The 22298-nt window shown below is 42.8% G+C and overlaps 1 protein-coding gene across 5 annotated transcripts in view; it reads left to right on the forward strand.

Moving 5' to 3' along the window:
• Positions 1-3001: 3001 nt before the first annotated feature.
• KIZ (kizuna centrosomal protein) overlaps positions 3002-22298 on the forward strand; it is an 89001-nt gene continuing 69704 nt past the window's right edge. For 2 of the 5 annotated variants that reach the window (XM_065921325.1, XM_065921328.1), the window contains exons 1-4: positions 3002-3158; positions 10947-11009; positions 12772-12925; positions 17423-17515. In XM_065921325.1, coding sequence (XP_065777397.1) covers positions 3052-3158; positions 10947-11009; positions 12772-12925; positions 17423-17515 — 417 coding nt within the window. In that variant the 5' untranslated portion in view covers positions 3002-3051. Of the gene's footprint in view, positions 3159-5457; positions 7246-10946; positions 11010-12771; positions 12926-17422; positions 17516-22298 lie in introns of all 5 variants that reach the window. The other 3 variants (XM_065921329.1, XM_065921327.1, XM_065921326.1) reach the window with 3 other exon arrangements.

Consider the following 22298-nt stretch of genomic DNA (forward strand, 5'->3'; position numbering starts at 1 on the left):
GCTCTGGCTTCTATATGTTACAGAGCCTGATCTGGCCTTTGTCTGTTCATGCCACTCCATCCAAGGTGAGGAGGCCCCAGGGCCAGGAGACATGCTTGCCTGGAGGTCTCATAAACACATATACACACACCTTTCTAGGACATATTCTAGGTGTCCACCACTCTGACATCTCCTGGTCAAGGGGCCTAAGCTTCTTTCCAAGGACTTAAAAGACCCTGCAGGAATTCTCCCTTTTATGAAAGGAACCTTGGATAAGGTAGGAGAGAACATATTTTATCTACAATTTGTCATCTTAATTTATAATTGGTTAGTATTTGGACAGATGGCATGAAGGTCTCCATTCATGCTCTTGCTCTGGACCTAACATATGTGAAAAGGAGGCTGAGTAACATCATCATTTTATTTTATTTATTTTTAAAATTTTATTGGAGTATAATTGCTTTACAATGTTGTGCTAGCTTCTACTGTACAGCAAAGTGAATCAGCCATACGTATACATATATCCCCTCTTTTATGGATTTCCTTGCAGACCTTGGAATGGTCCATCTCTTCTGCCGATGATTTATTTCCTAGTTTAAGTCACACCTGGCACACAAGTAAGTGAAATTAATGGGTGAGAAAAAAACAAAAGAAGTGAAGAATAAGAGACTAAAGAAATTCTACAGCTTCTTCTTTCCTGTGGGTTTTAGAGAACAGTTATTGTTCTTCAGGAAGCTTTCCCCCAAATGAGTGATGATGATGATAAAAATGGATTCTTCTTCCTAAGTCCTGGGCCCCCTTCTAAACACTTATACACACTAATGAATCTTATCATTATAGAAACAACACAGGCAGATCCTGCAGTAACGGCCTCCCAGTTTTACACATGAGGAACCCTGAGCATGAAGAGGTGATTTGTACGTGGTCACACAACTGGACAGTGGAAGAAGCAGCAGGCTCCAGAGTCCCAGATGAAGTATTGTCCACCCAGTTCTGTGCAGAAATGTCAACTTTGCAAGCAACTTGTTAGCAAGCTCCCGTCTTCACCAACCAGTAATGTGACCTGCAGCCTTTGCCACAGCCTGAGGGGCAGCACAGACTTTCAAGTAACAGAGTTTTACTGTCAGGGTTGAGCACGGTTGCTGAGGACTGAGCATTTTGTCTTTTTCTTGTTTTGTTCTGCATTTAAGTACTGGTATGGGAACAAACCCTTTCATGGATCACAGCCTTGTCATGGCAAAGGGGATTGTGTAATTCAGTGAAGCTATGAGCCATGCCGTGCAGGGTCATTCAAGACAGAGGCGTCATAGTGAAGAGTCCTGACAAAACACGGTCCACTGGAGGAGGAAACAGAAACCCACTCCAGTATTCTTGCTGTGAAAACCACGTGAACAGTATGAAAAGGCAAAAAGCTATGACAGTCACTAATAGCCCCAGGAAGAATGAAGCAACTAGGCCAAGGCAGAAACAACACTCAGTTGTGGATGTGTCTGGTGGTGATAAACAAAGCCTAATTTTGTAAAGAACAATACTGCATAGGAACCTAGAATGTTAGGTTCATGAATCAAGGTAAATTGGGCGTGGTCAGCAGGAAATGGCAAGAGCAAACATTGACATCTTAGGAATCAGCACACTAAAATGGACGGGAATGGACGAATTTAATTCAAATGACCATTATATCTACTACTGTGGGCAAGAATTCCTTAGAAGACATGGAGTAGTCAACAAGAGTTGATCCTTGTAGTCAACAACAGTCGGAAATGCAGTACTTGGTTGCAACCTCAAAAATGACAGAATGGTCTCAGTTCATTTCCAAGGCAAACCATTCAACAACACAGTAACCCAAGTCTGTGCCCGAACCACTGATGCCAAAGAAGCTAAAGTTGACCACTTCTATGAAGACCTACAACACCTTCCAGAACCAACACCAAAAAAAGACTTCCCTTTCATCACAGGGGATTGGAATGCAAAAGTAGGAAGTCAAGAGATATCTAGAATAACAGGCAAGTTTGACTTTGGGGTGCAAAATGAAGCAGGCAAAGGCTTACAGGGTTTTGTCAAAAGAACATTCTGATCATAGAAAACACCCTTTTCCGACAATACAAGAGATGACTCTACACATGGATATCACCCACTTATATTCTTTGCAGCTGTCTGTGGCTCAGAAAATTAGTTCTTTACTGCAAAATTCAGGCTTAAATTGAGAAAAGTAGGGAAAACCACTACGCCATTCAGTGAAAAAAGAGTCACTCAGTCCCATCTGACTCTTTGCTACCCCATGGACTACATAGCGTGCCAGGCTCCTCTGTCCATGCGACTTCCCAGGCAAGAAAAGTGGAGGGGGTAGCCATTCCTTTCTCCAGGGTATTTTCCTTACCCAGGGATCAAATCTGGATCCCTGCAATGCTGGTGGATTCTTTACCCGCTGCGCCCTTAGGGAAGCCAACACTCAGCAAATTCTGGGAAGAAGGGAGGGAAGGAGTGTATGCACCTAGTCAAATTAAAGCAGTTTGATGCCCACCCCCCAAAATACACCCATCACGGGATTACTCTAACCCAGCCTCCATCCTCTCTACCCATGGAGGGGCGAGGATCAGGGGTCATCCTCGGACCTGGCCTTCAGAGAAAGGCCCCGCCCGAAGGACTGCCAGGGTCTCTCCCACGAGAACTCCGAACGGTTAAGAGGAGAGGAAAGCCCCAGTCTCCCGGCGGGGAGGTGCGGGAGGAGGTGCAGTGAGGCCACGGACCCCAAGCTACAAGCCCACCTCTCCACCACCAGTGTGCAGACTCGGCCCGCCCTCTTCCGGGGCGTCCCGCCCCTACACAGCTCCGCGCCCCGCCCCTCTTGGCTGTCTGTCCCGCCCCTCTTGGCCGTCTTCCCCGCCCCTGCATGGCGTCCCGACCCCGAGGCGTGTGCCCCGCCCTCCACAGCTCCGCGCCCCGCCCCTCCTAGCCTCTGCCCCGCCCCTCCACGGAGCCGCGCCCCGCCCCCTGCGCGGCGTCGGGGCGCCGTATCGGCTCGCGGTGCATGTTGGGGCCGTCGCCTGGGACAACCAGGACCCTAGCCGTCCCATGGCGGAGCCAAGCGGCCGCGGCGGTTGGATGCGCTGGGCCTCCGCGCTGCCGAGCCCCGACTACTACGAGCGGGTGGCCCACCTCCAGCAAGGGCTGCGGGACAGGTACGGCCTAGCTGGGGCGGGGGCGGGGAGTCGCCCGGCCGGAGGGTCCGCGGGAGCCCCACCCCCGACCAAGGTTCCCATGGGCCGGAGTCCAGACCCACCCTGTCCCCCGAACTCCCGGAGGACGGAGTTTACCGGAGACACCTCCCGCCCCGTGGGAGGTCCCCCGCGGGAATGTCCCTGGATACGCTCAGAAGTGAGAGCCGGAGTCTCCTGCCTGTCACTCTCAATCAAAGCGTGCGAGTTTCTCTGGTCTCCTTCCACACGCCCCCTCCCCGGCCCTTCAGGTTGTCATCCCGCCCTGACAGCTGCGCTGCCTCGGTGATGACAGGCCCAGGAACGCAGGCGGGAGAGAGAGAGAGAGAGAGAGAGAGAGAGAGAGTGAGTGTGTGTGTGTGTGTGTGTGTGTGTGTGTGTGTGTGTGTGTGTGTGAAAAACATGTGCCCCGTTTAAAGGCACGAGACTTTTACAGGGCCAGATTTCCAGCGGGAGAAGTCCCAGCTTTCAGATGGTTCGTGATACCTTGCTTAAGACGTGAAAAGATGAGAACCACTGAAAACCGCTTTATCGCTGTAAGGAGAGAAAATTACAAAGCAATTTACTACAAATATCTACATAAAAGATTGGTTGTTGAAGCTATTATTTAGCTGCTAAGTTAATTGGAGTTGGAAATCTCATTAGTCGACAAGAAAGAAAATAGATTTTTGGATCTCTTGATAAATAGCACCTTTAATGAGTGTTTAAAAGTTACAGAGTTATTTTACTGAAGAGGGGTGCTGCACACCATGATGATTCTGAAATGACAATAGTTACATGTAAGATAAAGGTAGAAGTTACTGGATTTGAAAAGGAATTGTATTCATCCTATGCTAAATTTAATTCCTGTCAGATTGTTTATAGAGCATCTGCAACAGGCCTCCTTAATCTTCCTCACCTTTTAATTTATTATTATTTATTAATTTTGTTTAACTCTTAATCCTTTTCTACCTCCTGTTTTCTTTCTGACATACCACTGCTCACCCACCCACTCACCTCTCCTCCAAATTAAAAAAAGAAAAATCACTTCTTGCAGTGCCTTTCCTGTGCCAAATATGAATCAACCAATTCCTGATTTATGCACATTCTTTGAGACTTCTAGGTAATGCGTCAAGTGACTTGTATCCTGCCTACACTGAGAATTCCAGGAGGACAGGAACCATATAGCGCTGAACCTTCAGTTCATGTTAGAGTACCTGAAATGGCAGAGGGACTGGATACATGTTTATTGAATGAGTAGAAGTGTCACCCAGCTAGTGTCCCCCAGCTAGTATCCAAAGTCAACCAGCTAGTGTCCAGGAGTTGTGAATGTGTTATGTAGAACTGAGTAGCCACTCATTTACCATTAAATAATGACCATTTTCCGGTCAGTCAGGAAAACTGGCATCGTGATATTTCAAAAATGGTATTAAATGCACACAACTGACAATTAAGGGACAAAACATTGCTCTGTGCATCGTACACTTAAAGGGCTCATTGACTCTATTCTGTTAAAAGAGTGGCTTCCTTACCCCAGGCCTTGAGTTATTTGTATCTCTTAACCCATGTTCTAGTTTTATTTTATTTTAATTTTTTGGTCTTTCCATGTGGCAAGTGGGATCTTAGTTCCCTGACCAGGGATCAAACCTGCAACCCCTGCATTGGAAGTGCAGAGTCTTAACCATTGGACCACCAGGAAAGTCCCCCTTAACCCAGGCTCTAATTTTAAAATGTTACTAGTTTGAATGGTAGCATTAAAAAAAAAAAAAAGACGAAGTTAATTGTGAGTTATCATTCTTGTTTCCTGTGCTCAAAACACCTGGCTGTTTATAGTCCTTATGGTATAATAATTGTGCAATGATTATTACTCACTTTATGTTTAACACTTAATGCTTTCACTGTTAAGCAAGGTGAGGCTGTTGAAATTATATAAGGAATCTGAGTCAAGCTTTATAGCCTATTCATGGTTCTGCCTTTGGAGGTTATTTTCATTTTTGAGTCAGTACAAATCTGTTACTATGTGTATTCATTTTTCATTTTAAAAGTCCCTAACTAACTCTAATGCATAGGTAATAAACACAGAGGCAAATAACTTTGGATACAGAGAAAACTACAAGAGAAGTGTAGGAACCAAGATTCTAGTCCAGGAACAGTTTTGTGACCTTGAGCTGGTCATTCAGCTTCTCTGACATGTTCATCACCAGAGATAGGGGCCTTGAGGTAAAATAAGGCCAGGAATTTTTTTTTGTCTAGTAGAGCAGTGAGATTCTGTTTTGTCTAACAGAAGCAGAAGACATTAAGAAGAGGTGGCAGGAATACACAGAAGAACTATAGAAAAAAGATCTTCATGACCCAGATAATTGCAGTGGTGTGATCACCAGCCTGGAGCCAGACATCCTGGAATGCGAAGTCAAGCGGGCCTTAGGAAGCATCACTACGAACAAAGCTAGTGAAGGTGATGGAATTCCAGTTGAGCTATTTCAAATCCTAAAAGATGATGCTGTAAAAGTGCTACACTCAATATGCCAGCAAACTTGGAAAACTCAGCAGTGGCCACAAGACTGGAAAAAGTCGATTTTCATTCCGGTCCCAAAGAAAGGCAGTGCCAAAGAATGCTCAAACTACCGCACAGTTGCATTCATCTCACACACTAGTAGAGTAATGCTCAAAATTCTCCAAGCCAGGTTTCAACAGTACGTGAACTGTGAACTTCCAGATGTTCAAGCTGGATTTAGAAAAGGCAGAGGAACCAGAGATCAAATTGCCAACATCCGTCGGATCTTTGAAAAAGTGAGAGAGTTCCAGAAAAACATCTGTTTCATTGACTACACCAAAGCCTTTGACTGTGTGGACCACAATAAACTGGAAAATTCTTCAAGAGATGGGAATATCAAACCACCTGATCTGCTTCCTGAGAAATCTGTATGCAGGTCAGGAAGCAACAGTTAGAACTGGACATGGAACAACAGATTGGTTCCAAACTGGTAAAGGAGTATGTCAAGGCTGTATATTGTCACCCTGCTTATTTAACTTATATGCAGAGTACATCATGAGAAACGCTGGGCTGGATGAAGCACAAGCTGGAATCAAGATTGCCGGGAAAAATATCAATAACTCACATATGCAGGTGACACCACCCTTATGGCAGAAAGTGAAGAAGAACTAAAGAGCCTCTTGATGAAAGTGAAAGAGGAGAGTGAAGGAGTTGGCTTAAAACTCAACATTCAGAAAACTAAGATCATGGCATCTGGTCCCATCACTTCATGGCAAATAGATGGGGAAACAGTGGAAACAGTGACAGACTTTATTTTTTTGTGCTCCAAAATCACTACAGATAGTGACTGCAGCCATGAAATTAAAAGATGCTTGCTCCTCGTAAGAAAAGTTTTGACCAACCTAGACAGCATATTAAAAAGCAGAGACATTACTTTGCCAACAAAGGTCCATCTAGTCAAAGCTATGGTTTTTCCAGTAGTCATGTATGGATGTGAGAGTTGGACCGAGAAAGCTGAGCACTGAAGAATTGATGCTTTTGAACTGTGGTGTTGGAGAAGACTCTTGAGAATCCCTTGGACTGCAGGGAGATCCAACCAGTCAGTCCTAAAGGAAATCATTTATTCATTGGAAGGACTGATACTGAAGCTGAAACCCCAATACTTTGGCCACCTGATGTGAAGAACTGCCTCATTTGAAAAGACCTGATGCTGGGAAAGATTGAAGGCTGGAGGAGAAGGGGACAACAGAGGATGAGATGGTTGGATGGCATCACTGACTCAATGGACATGAGTTTGAGTAAACTCCTGGAGTTGGAAATGGATGCTAAGGAGGCCTGTTGTTTTGCAGTCCATGGGGTCTCAGCGTCAGACGTGACTGAGCAGCTGAACTGAACTAAGAGCAATGAGCCTTAAAGTAAAAGAAAGTTGAAAGCTGTTAGTTTTGCAAAGCAATGAGCAATGAATATTATTGTCTGTATCCTATTTGAGTGTTTGGCTGTACCTGTTTGACCAATCCCAGTGACCATGAGGACCTTTGTCTCCTAAAACTGGAGTCATTTTGATGTCTGCAACCCCAGGTAGTCACAGCTGGTTTGTCAGTCTGGAAATGTCCTGGGGATGGGAGAGAAAAACAACTTGCCTTTTCTCGGTCCCCTTAGTGGTGGGTCACTGCAGTGTTTAGTTCAGTTCAGTTGCTCAGTTGTGTCCAACTCTTTGCAACCCCATGGACTACAGCATGCCAGGCCTCCCTGTCCATCCCTGATTCCTGGCAGTTCACTTCATAAGTGGTGTATTTCTAACCCACATTGTCTTAGCTATTGTCACATAGAGATGTAATTTCATATTTTGAATTTTTTCCTTTTTGTATAAGGTGTTTTCTCAGCATTGTGATGAAAGCCAGTCACTGAATCTAAAAGAGCCTAATGCACTGATTTGTTACAAGGTATCTAGTGCCACAAGCATGGTAGCAGCATGAATGTGGAATCAACTCTTAGAATCCTATGAAAACATCCCTTTGAAAGGCTATTAACCAGCCCATTTTTTCAGTGCCAGTATTGATTCAGAGTGCGATGCCATAATAGTCTAGAAATTGATGCTAAGATATTTGTTGAGTAAAGCTGAAAACAGAATTACAAGTGGCTTATAAGGAGAAAACTAAAGCTCGTGGCTATGCTTTGAGGACCACCCAGGTGTGTAAAACTTCAAAAGGTCCAGGTCTGGGATGAGGTGATGGAAACTGAGACCTGTGAGTATATATCCCAGGGCTGGATATTTAAAGATTTTGAAATAGAGATTTAAGGTGCAGAAATTGCAAGATGATCCTCCCAATAAGCCTTTCTTTGGCTTTTTTGTTGGGGTAATATCTTAAGTCTGAGATTTAGAAGAACAGATAGGAAAGTCAGTGTCAGGAGTGCTGCCATGTGGATGGGTTTAGAAAAATGAGCCTGTGAGGAAGAGTTAATGAAATCGGCATCATTTTGTCTGGAATTAGAAGGCCAAGAGGTGGTTGACTGTGATTTTTCAGTTTTTGAAGTGTTACAGTAGAGAAGTGTGACCGGTGGATGTCTGTGGGTAGTGAAGATAGAGTACGAACAAGGAAGTTTTACATTCTTTATTGAAAAGAACTGGTTGTTTGAGACGTGATGGATTTCCATAAAGAATGTAGTCCTTTTCCATGTGAGGTCATAGGTGAATTTTTTACATTATTTTAAAAGAAGGTCAATCTTACAGAAAAGTTGCAGGTATTGGACAAAGACCTCTAATATTCCCCTCGCCCAGATCCCTCAGCTCTTAACATGTTATTACATTTTCTTTCCCCCTTTCTATTTGTCTCTCTGCCTGTCTAAAAGCACGAGACTTGTCCGAACCATTTGAAAACTGTAGGTATGTGATGCCCCTGACACGATTACCATATAACCCTTCTTGTCAGGAAACTAACATCGATACACCAATCCACAGACCCCAATCAGATTTCAGCAGCTGTCCTAACGCCATTTTTTCCCTGGTCCAGGATTCCACCTGTGAACCTGTGTTAATGTGTCTCTCCAACCTCTCCTGGAGAAGGCAATGGCAACCCACTCCAGTACTCTTGCCTGGAAAATCCCATGGACGGAGGAGCCTGGTGGGCTGCCATCTATGGGGTTGTACAGAGTTGGACATGACTGAAGTGACTTAGCAGCAGCAGCCAGCCTCTCCCAGTCTGGACTCATTCCTCTGTCTTAACCTGTCTTTTGTGTTCCTTGCAGTTTCATAGGATACACCTCTCATCCCAGAGGATAACCCTCTAGCTGGGCCCGTCTGATGGTTCCTCGCAGACAGACAATGATCACGCTTTCCTGGCAGGAGCACCACAGGCCTGAAGCAGGACATCAGGGACAAAAGTCATAGCCGTGTTTAAGGATCTTCTGCCCTCGTCATTTAGTGTCAGATTGCTTACACTGTCCAGTCAGCCACTCCTTGTTATCATGCTGATAGTGAAATCTTAGACGGGGAATAAAAATTTCTAAAATGGAAGTCGTTATTGCCATATTTATTACAAGTTCACTCTTAGTAATGAGAAAGTTAAAATCTGTTTGAAACTACTAGTTTAAAAATTTGTGATTCTATGACTTTTTTTCTTTTTTAAACATAGTTACTTCCCAGGTAAGGAATGGGTTGTATTCCACAAGCAGAGATTACGTGTTTGGATTTTGGACATCATTTTCCCTTTAAAAGGATTTTGGCTAAATGGTGGTTTTCATTCTAGATTACACTGAGCAGAGAAATTTACTTATAATAAAGCTAACAGTATAACCTTTGGGGGTTTTAAGGGAAAAAAATGACTGAAGGAAAATAGAAACTAGCAATCAAGGGCTCCCAAGTGACCGTGCCTCAGCCCTTTCCCACAGGAAGCCACTGAGCCCTTCCTTTGCCGGAATCCTTGTCTTTGATTCAGTCTTTTTTTCTTTTTAAAAGACATTATATGATTTCTTTTTCAGCCTTAGTTAATGTTAGCTTAAATTAGCAGCATGGCTTCAGTTGAAGCTGTTACTCTGGTGGTCATTGAGCAGAGTCTGCGGTTGAACCTCCCCAGGGCTCTTTTTGAGGCTGAAATGGCTTCCTGTCCAGCGGTTGTCCCCTCCAGCCACTGGGTTTTGGCCACTGCCAGCATTTCTGCTGCCCAGTTTCCCCTGCTTTTCACCAGGCCGGGTGTGCAGGTGGGCATGCCCGCTCTGTCCTCCAGCTTCCTGCCAGCACTCATCACAAGCTCAGAAGCCTGTGTGGCGTAGATCCTGGGAATGGCAGTCAGTGACCAGTCATGATGGTGTTTCCAGGTTATACAAGGATATGCCCCCAAATTACAGTCGTGGTGTCAGGGACTTGGTCTCCCCTAAACGTGAGTGAGGCAGGTCTGCTTCTCAGAGACCCCTTCCTGACTCAGCCATGAGGCCCTGCCCAGGCCCGTCTGGTGGAAAGCAGAATGAGTCCCCATCCTGCAGTCCAGGATGGATTTAGGGTAGCCTCGTGTCTAGACCTGACAGAATCCTCATAGCTCTCAGAGATGCTGGCCATGTTGTATTTTACATGTTTATCTTATGTGTTGTCTGTCCTTAACTCTTGAATGTCACTGCCTTAGGATAGGAGCCTTAGTTGGCTCATTCACCAAGTCAATCCCCAGGACTAGAGCAGAGCCTGGCTCATGAAGGCACTCAAGAAATAATACTTGTGGAGTGAATGAACCTGCTTTCCAGGCTTTTCTCACTGCATTTCCACATTTACTTCGAAAAGCTTGTTCATCTTGCTTCATACTGGTGTCCTTTCTGCTTTTTGACTTCCCTCGTGACTGCTAAGTTCTTTTGTGTCTTGAGTTTCAAATGCAGCTGGCATTTTCTGCTTCTTAGACCAGAGAGGGTTTCCCTAGTAGCTCAGCTGGTCAGGAAGATCCTCTGGAGAAGGGTTAGGCTACCCACTCCAGTATTCTTGGACTTCCCTGGCGGTTCAAACTATAAAGAATCTGCCTGCAATGCGGGATGCTTGGGTTCGACCCCTGGGTTGGGAGGATCCCTTGGAGAAGGGAATGGCTATCCATTTGAGTATTCTTGCCTGGAGAATTCCATAGACAAAGGCACCTGGCAGGCTACAGTCCATGGGGTCACAAAGAGTCAGACACGACTGAGCGACTTTCACTTTCTTTTCGCTTCAGACCAGAGAGGCATTTTCAAAAAGGAGATCATGTTCTAAATTTGACTGCCTGTTACTGATCAGTGTAATTTATTCATAAAATATTTCTTTATTATAGCGAAAAGAAGAGATTGGACCTGGAAAGGAAACTTTATGAATATCATCAGTCTGATATATTCAGGTAAGATATGACAGCAGAAAATTTTAAGACCAGTTTGCTTGGCTCAGATGGTAAAGAATCTGCAATGCAGGAGACCCGGGTTTGATCCCTCTATTGGGAAGGTACCATGGAGAAGGAAATTTCCAGTATTCTTGCCTGGAAAATCCTATGGACAGAGGAGTCTGGCAGGCTACAGTCCATGGGGTCTCAAAAAGTCGGACATGACTTAGTGACTAAACAACAATCAAAATTTAACCCTAATATATGTTACAAATACCATAGTTGTAGTCCTGTTACCATTCCTTATTTCTACTTTTTTTTTCATTCCTTATTTCTAATGTATAAATGTTTAAAGTAAATACTGCAATTTAGTATAATCACTATCAAGTCTAAGAATAAATTTGATTAAAGTAGATTTTAAAAACTATATTTCCATTATTTGGTATTTGTGTAATTTCAGTAATCTATTTTGCTTAAATATCTTAAAAATTAGACACATTATAGTCTTATCTTTTTTGATCACAATTTAAACATAGTGAATCTGTGAATGATTAAGGCATAGTTATTATAGCTGACCTTTCAACAAAATGGTAGGCAGGGTTATGTGGTATTTCATTTTGGAGTTTCCAAACATTTCTTTATTTTGGGGGGCTCCAAAATCACTGCAGATGGTGACTGCAGTCTTGAAATTAAAAGACACTTGCTCCTTGGAAGAAAAGCTGTGACCAACCTAGACAGCATATTAAAAAGCAGAACACTACTTTGCCAACAAAGGTCTGTCTAGTCAAAGCTGTGGTTTTTCCAGTAGTCCTATATGTGGATGTGAGAGTTGGACTGTAAAGAAAGCAGAATGCTGAAGAGTTGATGCTTTTGAATTGTGGTGTTGGAGAAGATTCTTGAGAGTCCCTTGGACTGCATGAAGATCCAACCAGTCGGTCCTAAAGGAAATCATCCCTGAATATTCATTGGAAGGACTGATGCTGAAGCTGAAACTCCAATACTGTGGTCACCTGATGCGAAGAACTGACTCATTTGAAAAGACCCTGATGCTGAGAAATATTGAAGGCAGGAGGAGAAGGGGACAACAGAGGGTGAGATGGTTGGGTGGACTTATGGACATGAGTTTGAGTAGGCTCCGAGAGTTGGTGATGGACAGAGAGGCTTGGCGTGCTGCAGTCCATGGGGTCGCAAAGAATCGGACACAACTGAGTGAGTGAACTGAACTGAAACATTTCTTCACAATTTGAGCAGAGTTACAATCCATATGCTGTTATAAAATATTTTCATAATACAGTGCATTGTTGCAATTTCTAACAAAAATTTAAAATATCTGAATGATATTTGGAGCATTTTAAATTTCTAAAATTTTTTTAATGTTTATGGGTTATAGTGTATAGTTTGATTCTATTTCTATATGAGCAAGTAGTTTTGAAGCTGTCACATAAAAGAATGCTGATGGGCTGTTCACCTGCACAGGGCCACATAGACCCTGCTGTTGACACCACACTTAATTTTGTGAAAGAAATCCAGGTAAGTCTTTATGTGTGAGTAGTGTAATGTGGTCTTGTATCCATTTCTCAGGAAAGTTATGCCTAGAGTTGATACTTTAGTGATGTTGCATTAATTTCCTCTCTAAAGATGCATATACATTCTGTCCTTTAGGCTGCAGCATTGGGTAAAATATCTTAGAATACACTGTCTCATTAACAATTTTGTTAAAGAAAATCCTTAGATTTCTCCAAGTGTAACTCCATTGTTTAAAAATCTGCTTTTACTTTTCTAGAGCTAAGCTGAAGTATACAAAACTAAAGAAATACCTGAAGGAAATATGTGAATCAGAAAAGAAGGCTCGTATTCGAAACCAAGAATGTTTAAAACAGTTCGAACGGATCCAAACTGACATTACCGCAAGTTTAGAGAAGGTGCAACAACTGAAGGTGGTGTTTTGTACTGTTTTTTGTTTATGTTTTTGGGTTTTTTTGTCCTTTTTTGCTAAGATTGGGAATGGTGAGCAATGTTTCAGATCTGTGACAGTCACTAATGTTAGGTTGTTTATCCAGAAGATTAACTGTCAGTTTTTTCTGGGAATTAATTACCATATGGTCACATTTTGATTAGACAAGTTGAAATTGCATGTTCTCAGATTTCTGCTTTGTGAGTAACTGGAATGTCTGTAATTTGTTATACTGCACAAGCGGTTAACTTAAATAGGCATGGCCACTAGCCATACCTGGCCCCTCACCTGGTACCTGGTGCCTCTTGGCATCATCAGGATATTTTGCAGAGACTGGTTCCTACTTCAGCGGGTTCTTTTTCTCTGGCGTGGGCCCCTCTGTTCTGGGCAGGCCAGGTGTCAGAAGGAAACTGAGGGGGAGAACTGGTCCAAGGACTTGGTCCTCATGTCCATCGACTCTGAGAGTCAGAATAGCCTCCCCGTCCCTGCCCTCTCTCACCCTGGCTTCCCACTCCCTTGGGCTGCTTGACAAACCGTGCCAAGTGTGGAGGGCGAGGCCTCATTTCTCACCATTTGTGCTGCTCAGGGCTTTTACCTGACTTAACTGACCTGCTTACTGGTTACAGGAGAAGTTGGCTTCAGCACTCCCTTCTTTTTTTTCCCCTCTCAAACTTTCCCCCTAGCCTTGTATTAATAGAAGTTTAAGTACACAGGAAAAGAATTATTATAATAAACATTCATGCTATGGTCTGAACATTTGTGTCCCCCTGCCCAAATTCACATGTTAAAATCCTAACCCCACAAAAGTGTTTTATTAGTGGGTGGGGTCTTTGTGAGGTGCTTAAGTCACAAGGGTGGGGCTCTCGTGAATGGGATTAGTGCCTCATAACAGAGTCTCCAGGGCACTCCCGGCCCCTTCCACCTGTGAGGACACAGTGAGAAGATGGTAGCTCCGAACCAGGATGGTGGCTCTCTCCAGAAGGCCACCTTGATCTTGGCTTCCAGCCTCCACAACTCATAAAGAATTCCAGTTGTTTATGAGCCACCCAACCAGTGCTATTTTACTATAGCAACCCAAATGGACTGACATCTTGTGATCTACCCAGTTATAAATATAAATATTTACAACAGTTACAAATATTTTGCTATATTTGCTTGGCCTGTGTCTGTGTATGTGTATTTATTCCTGAGCCATTGAAAGTAAGCTGCAGAAGCCATGACATTTCTCCCCTAAATATTTGAGTGTGAATTTCCCCCAAACAAGGACAGTCTCCTCCATAATCATACCATTATCACATCTAAGAAGATTACTAATGATTCTATAATATTTGATATTCAGTTGATATTTTAGTTTCTGCAGTTCCCTTCAAAAGTTTGGTTTTCCAGACCAGGAGCCAACCAAGGTCCACATGTTACATTTGTTATTGTGTCTTTTTTAATCTATTAATCTAATTTGGTCTCCTACCACTCTTCCTTTCTTGTTTGTTTTTTCCAAATGATACTGGCTTTTTGAAGAAGGCAGGCCAGTTGTTTGTAGAGTGACTTACATTCTGAGTTTGACGTGTCATCTCTTTGTGGTGCCATGTGACTTGTGTAGTGCTCCCTGCCTTCCTGTGACCTAGAAATTCAGCCGAGACTAGACCTCCCAGTAGGGCTTTGTGGCGAGGGGAACTTCCTCTCTGCAGATGCTGTCTCATACGGTTGCCACTAGCCACATGCGGTTGTTGAGCACTTAAAATGTACCTTGGGACACTGAGGACTGAGTTTTGGTGTTAGTTAAATTTAAATAGCCATGGCTGAAGTTATATACACCCGTCAGGAGGTATGCAGTCAGGGGGTACATGAGCTGTGATGTCGGGTGGTCCTGCTTGAGCGAGGCTGAGTTTGATGTCTTGGTTAATACAGTAGTTTCTGGGTCTCTCCACCATAAGGTACCTTTCTCCCCTTTGAAAATTAGTAAATAATCTGTGGAGTGGTGGCTTGGCATCTTGGAAATACCTTGTTCCTCAGCAGCCTTTTGCCTAGTGGTTTTAGGATCCATTAATGATGCCTGAATCAGTTATAGTGGAAATTGTGAAATGTTTCTAATTTCTTATCTTCTATCAATACCTTTGTTAGCTGGCATTTCTTGAAGACCTTCCTTTCCTCCTCCTTCTCCCTCCCACAATTCACTGTGGGCTTGTGAATTTTTATTTCATCATTACATTATCAGTTACTGTAATTATTCTTTTGCTGTTCACATTTTCGTGTCCTTTTGACAGGATATTCCAGGTTTACCTTCTACCTCCCTACCTCAGATGTGGAATTAGGCTCTTATCTGAGGAGCTCTGAGTACAGCTCACAGTGCAGCTCTGTACCACTTTGAGTGCAGAGGGTTACTTAGAAACCAAGATCTGGAGGCTGGCTGTGCTCAACTAATAGTCTTAACTACAGCCGTTCAGGTTTTCCCCTCTCAGTATTCAGGTAGAGTGCTTAAGGCTCAGTTCATAAATGTAAACCAGAGAATCAGCGGTGCTGTGAAGACATGCCCCCCCGCTCCCCTTCCTGCCCCCTTCATCCTCCCCCTCCACCCCAACTCCCCACCTTGGCAGCTTGTCATTTGGAGCATTTTTCCTCAGGTGCCCTTTGGTCTGTCTGTTTGGCTTTTCTCTGAAGCTGATCCTAAGACAGGGTCTGGCTGTAAGTGGCTTGCATGGGGAGTGCAAGGATGCTGCAGGTGGGTAGCTGAGACAAGCAAGGACAGGTGACCGAAACGGGGTGTTAAGTCAGCTCCAGTTGGCACATGGAGATTTATCCCACAGGGACACCCCACCGAGTGGTTCAGAGCATCTGGGAGACGCATCTCCAGGCTGCTAAGCATCACTGGTTTAGGGCTGATGGGGGAGGGGTACAGAGGGTGGGGTTTCATTACCCATGTGCTCCTGTGGGCAGAGCAGCCTCCCCAGGGGCTGAGGAGCCTTCAGCACAGAGACAGGGGTGCTGGAACCTAGGAGCACCCAGAAAGCTTCCAGGGTCATATGAGGAGCATTGCTAGCCTCCACTTTAGCCTCCTGCATTCAAGTGCCAGGCACGGGGCTGGCATGTCAGGGTTCAGGGAAGGCCTGCACGGTCGGGGAGCAAGTCCCCATCTGGTCCTGTGTCTCCTCCCCCTGAAATCCTTGAGCATAAGAAAACATTTGTAAGCCATAGGAAGAAAGAGTTTTTGCTTAAGACTTATTATTTAATAAACCTTTTTATTTTTGGGTGTTTATTTTGTAAACCACCCCTCATCTCTTTTTAAAGATATTTTCTTTTGGCATTTGTAGAGGATGCCTGCTTAAAGCTCTTGGTATTAAAAATCAAATATCTGTTGAGTTCAAAAGAGTAGATATAGAACAGAGAGAAGTAAATTGTATGTTCTTAATTGCCTTATTTCTTTATCTTTTCTTGGCTTATTTTGTCATTTTTACTGGCCTTATGAAACTTTGATTTAATTAGGTTTCTCTTTATATCATTACTGCCATCTATTGTGTTAATAGCACTGTGGTAGAGAAATACGAAGTCCCTGCTTAACTTGTTACTAAAAATGGGGCATCATGTAATACCTTTTAAGATATTTTGAGGGAGACAAGTCAATTTTGGTTATTATTATCTGCTCAGTTTTTGAGTGTCAAAACAAACAAACTTGGGCCCATTTTGTATTTAGACTGAGAACTGAGAAAACAATTTTCTAATTTTATTATCTCATAGGTGTGTTTCTAATTGCAAAGCATCACTGCCTCATTTGGAAAATGTTCTGTGATGGAAAATTATCTGTGATGACCAGAGTCAAGGACTTTTTAAGGCTTTAATTACTAACATATGAATCAAAGTGCTTTTTATGCCTTGCTTTTAAGGAAAAATCACTTCATAATGGAGTTACTTTCATCAGTTAGAGCGTGACAGTGATGCTGACATCTTTAAGTTATTAGGGCCGGAACAAACCTGATGCCTGCAGTGCTGATCACAGATGTCCACAGTGCACGTGTATCCCTAAGAAATGGCATGTGTTTCCAGCTGATGGTATAGCAAATAATGCACTCCCTGGCTGTGATACTATGTAGATATCATTCAGATAAGAAATCAGTAGGATTGCTTTCTTTTTTCTCTTTTTAAGTATAGAACTTTTCAGAGAACATCTAATGTGTTACTTTCATGATAAAATAACTGGATTTTCATGATAGCTTAATATCATCAAGGTTTTATTTCCTGAATTAATGAAAGGCTAAGTAAAACTTCCATCAATGTTATTTTATTTAAAATACATAACATTTTTCAGAATTCAGCTCTTGATATGTGTTGTTTGTGAAGTTGTGTGGTTTCTAAGATACCCTGAATTTCTCAGCTATATCAGCTTCTACTGTCTCTTCACTGTTCCTTTTATGTTGTAAAGACTGAAAAATATAGACAGGTGTTGGTTGTAATACTATCCTCCACAAAATCAAACTTTGTTTATTTTTAGATTGAATTTGAGACTCAAATTAAGAAGATGCAGCTATTCCCAAAAGATAGCCTGGGGAGAAAAGGTGAACTGAAAGATGAAGACAAAGAAAAGGTAGTAATTTAAAATGAGAAACTTTCTGTTAACAGAGGATTTTTGGAGTGTTCTTCTTTTAAGATACTTTTTAAAATATAATCATCTTATTATAAAGATTTTTTTGATTACACTCTTAAGTGATTATTTAAAAGCATTTGCTTATAGAGTATTGCTTTAGTGTATAATTCAATTAAACTTGCTGAAAGGCAGTCACCGTGGCTGCAAAAGAGATAGATCCCAAAGAAAACCTCAGTGTTGTTAGCGGATGAAATTGTGTTTCTATAATGCTTTGTAGCTGCTTTTTTCTTCATTCCAAAAATGTTTTAAATGAGCGGTAAACAAAATGGGCATTTTGCTGCTTTTCTTTGTATACATAATTTTGTACATTTTAACCTTTTCATAGATAAAGTGGAAGGAAAGGATTGCATATCTCAGCAGCAGACAAAAAAGAATGGCAAGGAATACTTAAATAAATTCTGCTATGTATCTGCCATAATGCAGGCTTCTAATCCTCCTCCCTATCTCCATATAAATGATTCTGTTCAAGACCATAGATGTTTTCTTCACTAAAAGCAGTAAAGCTCTTTTAGATGAAATGTCTAAAAACATCTTGTAATAACTTGGAGCATGCTGGCAAGAGTAGTCACTTGTGACTATGTGTGAAACCCCCTCAGCAAGTCGATATTGTAATAAGCAAAACCGGGAGCATCACTCCATTATTCAGAGAAGCCAACAGCGTGCTTGCTCCTTAGGCTGCAGCATTCATTAAGAAAAGCTTCCTGGGCTGAAAGCTGGAAACAGATGATAACGGGATATGATTTTCATATTTAATGCTTTCCTTGGAAGAGTATGTGTGCTACAGATTGATAGAAGAATCAACTGCTACTTTACTAAAAGACTTTCAGGTTTGCCCTATAGCTACCGATGGAATCATTCAGCCAAGAAATTAACTTTTTCTCCTTTTACCTGCTTTATATATCTGCTAAGCAGGCTGCCTGGCTGCCAGTAAATGTTATTATGCAGTTAACTGTTTGGTATTTAAGACTCTTATCAGAAAAGAAACAGAGGCCACACTATTTTGTTTTTATAGTAGGAGCAAGGTTTTAGTTTTTCTTTTTCTTCCGTGCATTAGCAGGCATTAATCTGAGTTTATAGAAAGTTTTAGTTTTCCTTCCCAAAGATTAAAAAGTTAAAAAACCTAGAATTTAGAACATTCTTTAAACTGTAAGATACAAAACACCAAGCCCCAGTAACCTTGACCTATATGAAAAGGCCTCTAATGATAAATGACTTCTCTGCCATTAGATGTACATCAAATGTGGTGTGATATGATAGACTTCTGAGCCATTCAGACAGTCTTTCTGTTTGACATTTTGTCGTGAAATAATTGACATGGTTTTAAATCTGTAATCCAGTTTGTTCTTTCTGTGCTGCTCCTGATAATCACAGTGTTAGTATGGCGGTGTCGATGGTACTTAAGCAAAATGGGAGGCTATTTTTTTTCTATTTGTACTACTGATTCCTTACCTTACATATAGTTATACAGTTTCCTTTTCAGTCATATTTAACATTAGGGCAAGAGACATATAGCAGCCAACACCCTAACATGTTATATAGAATAATTAGAAGTGATTCCTTTTTACTGGAAAGTGTTACCTCCTTAAAAGCTTTGACTGTTGGCGGTATGTAAGAATCAATTAGGTAACACTTTGAGACATTTACAGGTTTCCTTTTTCAATTTCCCATTGATGTTCCATCAATTAAAAGGTAAAGACATTACAGCAAAATCCCACAGTAGTTCAGTTAGTTCAGTTCAGTCGCTCAGTCGTGTCTGACTCTTTGCGACGCCATGGACTACAGCATGCCAGGCTTCCCTGTCCATCACCAACTCCTGGAGCCTACTCAAGCTCATGTCCATTGAGTCGGTGATGCCATCCAAACATCTCATCCTCTGTCGTCCCCTTCTCCTCCTGCCATCAGTCTTTCCCAGCATCAGGGTCTATTCAGATGAGTCAGTTCTTCACATCAGGTAGCCAAAGTATTAGAATTTCAGCTTCAGCTTCAGTTCTTCATATGAATATTCAGGGATGATTTCCTTTAAGACCAACTGGTTGGATCTCCATGCAGTCCAAGGGACTCTCAAGAGTCTTCTCCAGCACCACAGTTCAGAAGCATCAATTCTTCAGTGTTCTGCTTTCTTTATAGTCCAGCTCTCACATCCATACATGACTACTGGAAAAACGATATCTTTGACTAGAGAGACCTTTGTTGGCAAAATAATATCTCTGCTTTTTAATATGCTGTCTAGGCTGGTCATAACTTTTCTTCCAAGGAGCAAGCGTCTTCTAATTTCATGGCTGCAGTCACCATCTGCAGTGATTTTGGAGTCCAAAAAAATAAAAGTCTGTCATTGTTTCCAAAGTAGTTAATACTTACTAAATACTAAACTAGAACAATTCCTTATCATTTGGGGGTGTGTTTTATCTTTCATTGGAAACCTGTGCACCTCTTCTTTCAGCACCATATGAGTTAGTCTCTGTGCCCAGAGCACTGGTCTCCAGGGACTGACCTGAGTTGAATTCAGTGGATCGTTGTTGAGTGAGTGCTCTGTTTGAGAAGCCACAGCAGGTCCCTCTAGGAATGCCACAATGCTTGCCTTCCAGGTGTTCCCTGCAAAGTGCTGCTTTTTCCCAGGCCCGGGGTAGTGTGTGCTGAGGGCCAGCTCGATGGAGAAAAAGGGTTTATTTCCTCTGCAGTGTGTCCTCTGCGGCCTGGAGAGGAGGTGGCATGTGAGCTGACGTGAAGGGTGGGGCAGGTTCCAGTCCCCAGGGATGTGATAGACATTCTCCATTCTGGAAGTATTGTGAATGAGGGAGTGGAAGCTGAAATCCTGGTGGGTAGCTGTCAGCCTGGCTAAGGGCCAGTGTTCTTAGAGGAAGTGGGAGAAGATGAGCTTGGAAAGGATCATCGTGGAACTCCAGCCCAGGCTCAGTGATTGAGATCCCACGCCACCCCCGAATCAGTGTGTGTGCACGTGCGCAGTGGGGCAGGTGGAGGAAGCACTGGGGTGCAGAGCAGTTCCATCAGAGGTAGAGGAAGGCGGGGCTGGCAGGTGCCCTGGGGGAAGGAGCTCATGGAGTGGGGAAACCAGGCTTTGTTCAGATGCAAGGAATGAACCAGGAACCCTGAGTTGGGGTGGCCATTGAGATGGAAAACACCAATGAAGGGGAAAGGAGCTTTCAAATTCGTGATAATTCTGAGTTACAGAAGGATATCTTTAAAAAGTGGTTGTGCACCTTTCAACCAAAAGCAGTAACTTGGATGCTCTACTAAGGAAAATGATCAGATAGTAGTTGTCTGTTTTTTAGGGTAGAACTTTGGCTTGGTTTTATAATAAGGCACCCAGTGTGTCTGTGCATCCAGTGACTGCTCTTCAGAGTCGGTCATGTGTTCTCTTCAGTAGTGATTGGTCTGTTCATCCCCCACGCTTGTTTCTAGTATTAATCCACTTAGTAAACGCTCGTTGTTAATTAACAGGAAAGACAAAGTTCAGGTCCTAGCTTGAATCCTCACAAATTTTACTATCGTATAGTCATCCTGCTCTATTATACATTGTCATTTTTTACTTTGGGGTAGACTCTAATACCATTGGTCTCTGGGCATGTTCTTCTCCTTGCCCAGTTTTATTATGTATCAGCAGTAACTAGGACATGTACCTAAAAACTCATCAAAACATATGTACCCAGGAGAGGTGGAGATGGCATTTGTGAATGAGAGCATCAACTTTGAGGTGGGGTTTCTGAAGTTTCCAAACTATTACACTATAAAATATATGCCCCTAAAAGCAGAAGTGAACTGGGTACTTCACAGAAAAATTATACTCTTCCAGGGCTGAAGAATGTAAAGGACAAGAGAATTTCATCACAGGGCTGCAGGCTGGTTGAGGAGTTCCACTCCCACTATTGGAAAATTCCCTGCCAGGGTCACTTAGAAAATGGCTGTGCAGGTTGTTATTTCCGATTCTAATCCTAATAGTAAGAACAGGGAGCAGTCACTGCACATCTATTTTGTCAAGGCCTGCAGTAAGCACTTTATATTTATCAACTCATTTAATCCTGTTGACAGTTCTGGAAGTAGATACTATTGTTACCCTCATTTTAGAGGAAGGCTCAGAGAAGTTGGCTGACTTGCCAAAGATTGCTCTGCTTGCAGGAGCCCAAGTTCAAACTCAGACCATGTCCATCTTATTAGCCATCTTGCTGCCACTGCCTTCTAAGGTAGTCTGGGTGAAATGCTCTTCAAAAGTTAGGAGAAATCCCTAGTCGAATAAAAGCAGCCTCGTCACATGGTGCAAAATAATTCAGTTATCCATTTAGATGCCACATTTTCACCTAAGCATAGGAGAAACTGAGATGGTCTCCCTTGCTGCTGGAATAGTCCAGCTGGATCAGGTGAAATGGGATTCTGTACAGGTTGAAGTAGAATGAGAAATTAGACATACACTTCAGGTTCATTATGAGGAATTCTTGTGTTATTATGTAACCCAGTTTGAGTTTAACTCAGTTTTGAGTGTTGTGGCATAACGGATGGGCTATGGAGTCCTTGTATCTGGGTTTGAATCCTGTGACCAAGAGCAAATTGTCTGCCCTTGCTAAGTCTTCCTGGAGTGGGTATAACAAAAACGGTTGTTGCAAGGGTTCAAAAAGTAACCGATAGGAGTTGGCTTGACACCTGGTAAGTGCTTGGCACCTGTCCACTGATCTTTCTGTCACCATGGTCAGCCATCTTCCTGCTCCCCTGG

Source organism: Muntiacus reevesi, chromosome 2, assembly GCF_963930625.1.
Source record: "Muntiacus reevesi chromosome 2, mMunRee1.1, whole genome shotgun sequence".
Lineage (NCBI taxonomy): Eukaryota > Metazoa > Chordata > Mammalia > Artiodactyla > Cervidae > Muntiacus > Muntiacus reevesi.